Source organism: Rhagoletis zephyria, unplaced genomic scaffold (assembly GCF_001687245.7).
Source record: "Rhagoletis zephyria isolate East Lansing unplaced genomic scaffold, Rhagoletis_zephyria_1.1 Rzeph_scaffold_13158, whole genome shotgun sequence".
In the NCBI taxonomy this organism is placed as follows: Eukaryota; Metazoa; Arthropoda; class Insecta; order Diptera; family Tephritidae; genus Rhagoletis; species Rhagoletis zephyria.
In genome coordinates this window covers 1-5692 of record NW_016170229.1, presented here as the reverse complement: position 1 = coordinate 5692, position 5692 = coordinate 1, and the positions used below count along the sequence as shown (strand labels likewise).

Sequence of the window (5692 nt, the reverse complement as noted above, 5' to 3'; positions counted from 1 at the left end):
CTTATACTACGTATTCTTCAGTCCACATCGAAGCCTCCTCCAGAAACTAAGTAAACGTTTCGCTCAGCACTGACCCTTGAGGGACTGCATGGCGCAAAACTCATGTTCCCCTCAATCTCAGGAGGTCAAGCTAGGTATTTGCTTTCAACAAACAGATGGCGGACTTCAGACCACTTTCAGGATTGCTGTCTGTTGACTCCTTGAGGCACAATCACTTGACTGTTGTCGGAATGCTTGACCACCCTGCCTGGTCTATTGACCATAAGTTAATGAGCTGGGGTGGCTAAGAAAAATTAAATAATCTATTACTAAAGTTTTTAAAACCCGAAACTCGCATTAATTTTTCATATTACATCCAGTAAACTGCCGTAGACAGAGGGAGAACAGTGTTTTCAACGAAATTCCTGGAAACCTGTGTACCAATACTTGAAATCTGCCGTAAGTGGCCACTCGCATTGGTAATTTATTTATGTGCATTATCAACTCTAATACAAAAATTATAGCAACCAACCTTCAGTAAAAAAAAAAACTCACTCAAAGTCAAATGTCTTTAAAGCCTATTAAAGGGGTATCAAATATTTTAATTTTTCATTACTAATTTTTAACAAAAATTAAGAAAAAATTCCTCCCATCAATTTCGTATAATCAAATAAAAGCAAAAGCAATTTGAAATGGAGTTGGATCAAAAGCAATCCTGTGATGGTTTCACCATGGACACAACTTCAAGCTCCAATATTAATTTTCCTTGTGGCCGTTTCATGGGCAAAGTAGAGAAACCGGGCAAAACAGACAAATCAGATGAGGCAGAGAATCCATGTGCGCCTATATTTTCCACCTCCACCTCTTCCTCATCGTCCAATACTTTGTTGAGCCAATATTTCGACGCTGAGTGCCAGAAGCACGATCACACACGCAAAGAACCGCCCAACATTGGCTACGAGTTGAATGTGGCTAAAGCTATTATGCAAAAATATAGCAGTATCAGCGGCGATAACTTGTGGGCTAAATATAAATAATGTGAACACATCTTTCGTAGATCATTTTAATTAATATGCCCCCTTTTGTAGATTTGATCACTTATCAGACATTATCAAGCGAGTCATCGATGAGCGACCACCAAATGTAATTGATTTCTTCGAAGAATTCAGTCGTAATGTACGCGAACAGAAGCTACATCTGCCAGAACGATTTCCACCAGATGGAGTTTTCGAAGAGTGTCGCCTCTATCGTGTGGCCAAAAAGATGCTTTTATCTATGAAGGTATGCTAACAGAAGAATACTAAGTCTTTGATGCAACTTGAAAGCAAAAAATGGAACTTATGGAGTTAACCTGAAAGTTTTGTTGATATAAAAACATAAAATGTTCGTCCTCAATACGTCCCTACGTTTTGTTTCATTAGAAACTAGAGTACTGGTTAAATGAATTAGTTGTAGAGGTTTACTAAGGACGTTCTCGTTTCTTCCTACAAATTTTATCTTTTCATTGCGATTTTCTTAGTATCTCTGCTAAGAGTTCAATGACAAGGTAATTTTTATTTTTTAATATTTAGGTTACTACTTACTTAGGTTACGTGGTTGGTAACATTTTTCGGTAGAAACAAAAACGCTTTAGCTAATACTCAATGCCATCTGCATTCTTACAGTTACCCGTATACGATTCGAACGAGCTGCCATTGGCTGCGGAGGCAATTCCTTCAGAGGAGTCCAAATCGGCAATTTTGGGAAGTTTGAAACTTGATATTTTGGACATGAGCCGTTTCGTAACATTCAACGAGCGTGTACAACACTTGCAATTCTTTTGGAATCAATGCGGCTTCGGCATCAATCCAGATGACATATTTCAACTCGCTTGCTCCATGGATCGTTTACAAATGCATCCATCGATTATGCAATGCCGTTTCTGGGGAATGATGAATGGTCTCAAAGCCTCTTATTATGTAGTGGAGGCATCATTGTCGCATGAAGAAGTACTCTCGCGAGCCGAACAAATGACAGAGGAGCTACAAGAATACAATAAGGCGATGATGGCTCGTATGGTATCACCCGAACAGCCAGTACCAACTTTTGTCGGCCCTGAGCTAACACCAGGAAATATGGGTTGGGATGACCATCCGATTGAAGATTTGGAGAAAATGGTGCCAGTTGTTGCGCCGATACCAATAGTCGCAGTTAAAGAAGTATTCGCTATACCACCTGAAATCGTCGGTACGGGCACTAATCGCTTTTCGTATTTTGTTGTGAACTCCGTTTCGGATGACTGGATAGAGTTGCCTATGGTAACACCTAAACAAATCAATGCCAGCCGCCAAATTAAAAAGTTTCTTACGGGCGATCTTGAAGCTGACATTGTATCTTATCCTTGCTTTCCGGGCAAAGAGAAGCATTACTTGCGTGCACTCATCGGTCGAATTACCGCCGGTACGTACATTGCGCCAAATGGTTACTATCGCAAAATGACGAAGAAGGAAAAACGCGCATTCGATGGATTCGAAGACGATGAGGAGGAGGAGGAAGAAGATGACGAACCAAATGATTTGGGCGAGGGGGAAGAAGAAGAAATCGGTAAGTTGTAACATCTTGAAGCTCGTTTTTAAGCTAATCATTTCCTTCAATTGCAGATAATGATGTTACGCTATTAAAAAATGAAAAATATGAACCGGAGCAGCTAGAATATCTTACAAATCTTGAGAAATGGTTGCACGTACGTCCGAATTTATTACTTCAGGGACGTGTGGTTTGGTTCGATGAATTGAAGGCGAAAAAAGAACGCGATAAGATATTGGAAGGTTTGCGGAAACAAATGCGTACGGAGGAAATGGTTGAAGAAGAGGAAGATTTAGAGCAGGAAGAGGAAGATGAGGATGTGGATGAGGATGAGGAGGGTGAAGAATTATCCGCACCCGAAGTTGGACCACCAATACTTAATCCAATCTATTTCGATATTAGCGATCAGTACACCATGCCATGGGTAACACGTTTCACCAGCAAGTACACCAATAAAAATGAACGCATACTTGTCATGCAATCGAACATTTGGCCGGGTGCCTACACATTCACCTATGATAAGCTATGCGAATCGATTTATATCGGTTGGGGCCATAAGTATGTGGCACGTAATATGCCATTCGTTCATTTGGCGCCTGTGATGGATGAGTATCCACATGGCGAGGCGGATTTTATAGAGACAACCGATCCCACACCCGAAGCGGAGGAGGCTTATCGTCAAAGTTTGCTCAAGAAACAAAAGAAAGGGGGTGATGGTGAGCATTTGAGTGAATATGATGAAGAGTATTTGGCTGACACAAGCACCGATAACGATGATGATGATGTATGATTTATTGAAATTTTTCATAATGCTCGTACTTATAATATTTTCTCACAATTTTTATGAATTAAAAAAAAAACTTAACAAACATGTGTGTTTTATTTCCTATTCAAAGTTGTAGATAAATTATTCGGACATTATACTGGATGCTTTTTTGATGATGCCACTCGTTTTAGCATTGATAACCTTTTATGCTTATATACAGATGGGGGCTCCTGTCGTGCCGTTTCGAGAATTCCATACCTTGTCCGTTGTGGCGACTGTTCGGATAACCGTTTTGATTTCTCTTCTTCTGCTCTTTTTTCTAAAGCCTTTTGTACACCTTTCTTTGGCTCATCTAGACTTTCTGTTTTGGGGTTTTCTTTGCTCTCATTTGGCATAATTTGTTGGTTTGTTGTTTTCAGTGAAGAATCTTCCAGCTTCTTTGTCAATACAGCCAGAGATAATAAATTGTGGGAGGGCATATTGCGTCTATCTGCAATAAATCGGTATAGGAATACCCCCATTGAATATTTGAGTAATATCGCCGGGCAGTAAAATAAAATACGTATCTGAGAAAAATCTATACACATAATTAAATTGTATTGCAATATAAGGGTCTCTATTAGAGCCAAGTAAAAGCCAAATCAACAATTTTTTATAATTTTTGTCTATTTGCCTGTATGTATGTTTGTATGCGCATCACTGGAAAACTAATTCATGGAATTGAATGTTTTCACCGATGTATTGCTAGAGCAATTAGTGCAACTTAAAATACACAAAAAATAGAGTTTCCACCTGTTGAAAAATTGCAGTAAAAATTAATTGATACGGTAAAGTAAACATTGTAATAGGCTGTCAAATGAATTAGATTTAAGAAGGCTTAAAGACGAAAATATTTTTGCGGAAGGTTGCCACTTGTTTGAAAATTTTAATTCAATTCAATTGATGACATGAATTAAATATTGCAATATGAATCTCACACTGAAGAGTTTTACGAAGTTTACTGCGAAAATAATTTTTTATGAGGATTGCCACATATTAGAAAAATTTAATTAAGTTAAATTAATAAGAAAAGTTAAATATTAACGTGACCCACTTCTGAAGAAAGTGCGCGTGAAGCACGCCGAGTGTTTGCTACTAATTAATACAGATGAATGTATTCTGGAATTCGCTGAACGCAACTAAATGTGATAGTTAATTCAGGTGGGTCCACATAAATTCTAATACCGAGATACGCCCTTTTGAATTATTATTCCCATCTATTTTAGAATCCGGTTCAAACCCTATCTCAGCACATTTTCAATAAATTTTCAAGTGAAATACGGCGTTTTTGAACTGAATTCTGAGATATGGCGTTTTTGAACCGAATTCTGAGCTAGGCTGTTCAATAAAATTCTGAAAAAGGGCGTTCTTGAAATGTTTTTAGCGATAGAACGTTTTCAAACTGGCTGCCAAGTTCAAGTTTTGACTTTTATATTTGACTGAAAAAATAAAAGTAAAATTTTAACTTTTATATTTGACCGAAACAACAAAAAAATATTTTAACTTTTATATTTGACCGAAAAAATAAGTCATATTTTAACATTTATTTTTGACCGAAAAAATAAAAGTCAAGTGTTAACTTTTATTTCTGACCGAAAAAATAAAAGTCAAGTGTTAACTTTTATTTCTGGCCGAAAAAATAAAAGTCATATTTTAACTTTTATTGTTGACTGAAAACATATCGATGAAAAAATAACGATTATTTTTTGACTTTTAAAAAAAAAAAGCATAACCGTTACCGTCCCTAATATATAACGCTTACTACAACGATCGAATATTCGATTTTAAAAAGGAATTCGAATAATCATAGCTTTGCGATTATTCGCATAATCGAAGAGAATCAACTATTCGAATAGTAACATTCGAATGGCAATCGTACAAATGATTGCTATTCGAACGTTCGAACATACGAATAATCGAATTATTCGAATAATATCATGAGCTCTAGCTTTTATTATCAACATGGAAGCTTGTTCTGATATGAAAAATTCTTTGTTTGTAGAAATTGGGTCCTATTAAAATTGAATGACTTTAAATACCTTCCTTATACTTACCCACTTCCATCTTGTAGGCTAACTTTAACCAGACAGTCTCGGACAATAAATCATTAACTGCTAAACCATGTTTCGAAAGTTTTTCCAAAAGTCCGAGTAAGCCGCCTTCGCGCTCACTTTCAACACTATCAGCCTGCAATAAACGACGCTCTGCGAACAAGCCACGTTCTAGAGCCCGTCCGAAGGACACCACATCCGTATTACAGCCAGTAAGTAGAACCACGACTCTAGAAAAAGGAATACATACATAAAAGCATATAGTATATTTATACTAAGCTATTATCAACTA

The 5692-nt window shown here is 37.2% G+C and overlaps 2 protein-coding genes across 2 annotated transcripts; one reads left to right on the top strand and one right to left on the bottom strand.

Annotated features, from left to right (window-relative positions):
- Positions 1-218: 218 nt before the first annotated feature.
- LOC108378014 (radial spoke head protein 6 homolog A-like) lies at positions 219-3334 on the top strand. The gene is made up of 4 exons (XM_017634310.1): positions 219-997; positions 1068-1260; positions 1644-2562; positions 2619-3334. Exons 1-4 carry the CDS (start codon positions 672-674, stop codon positions 3332-3334), a joined length of 2154 nt encoding a protein of 717 aa, XP_017489799.1. The 5' UTR covers positions 219-671.
- A 49-nt stretch (positions 3335-3383) lies between these two features.
- On the bottom strand, positions 3384-5630 carry LOC108378013 (uncharacterized; the record flags this gene model as incomplete). The annotated part of the gene is made up of 2 exons (XM_017634309.1): positions 3384-3800; positions 5404-5630. Coding segments are annotated over 2 exons (565 nt in total), but the record flags the coding sequence as incomplete, so codon positions are not given.
- Between the last annotated feature and the right edge of the window lie 62 nt (positions 5631-5692).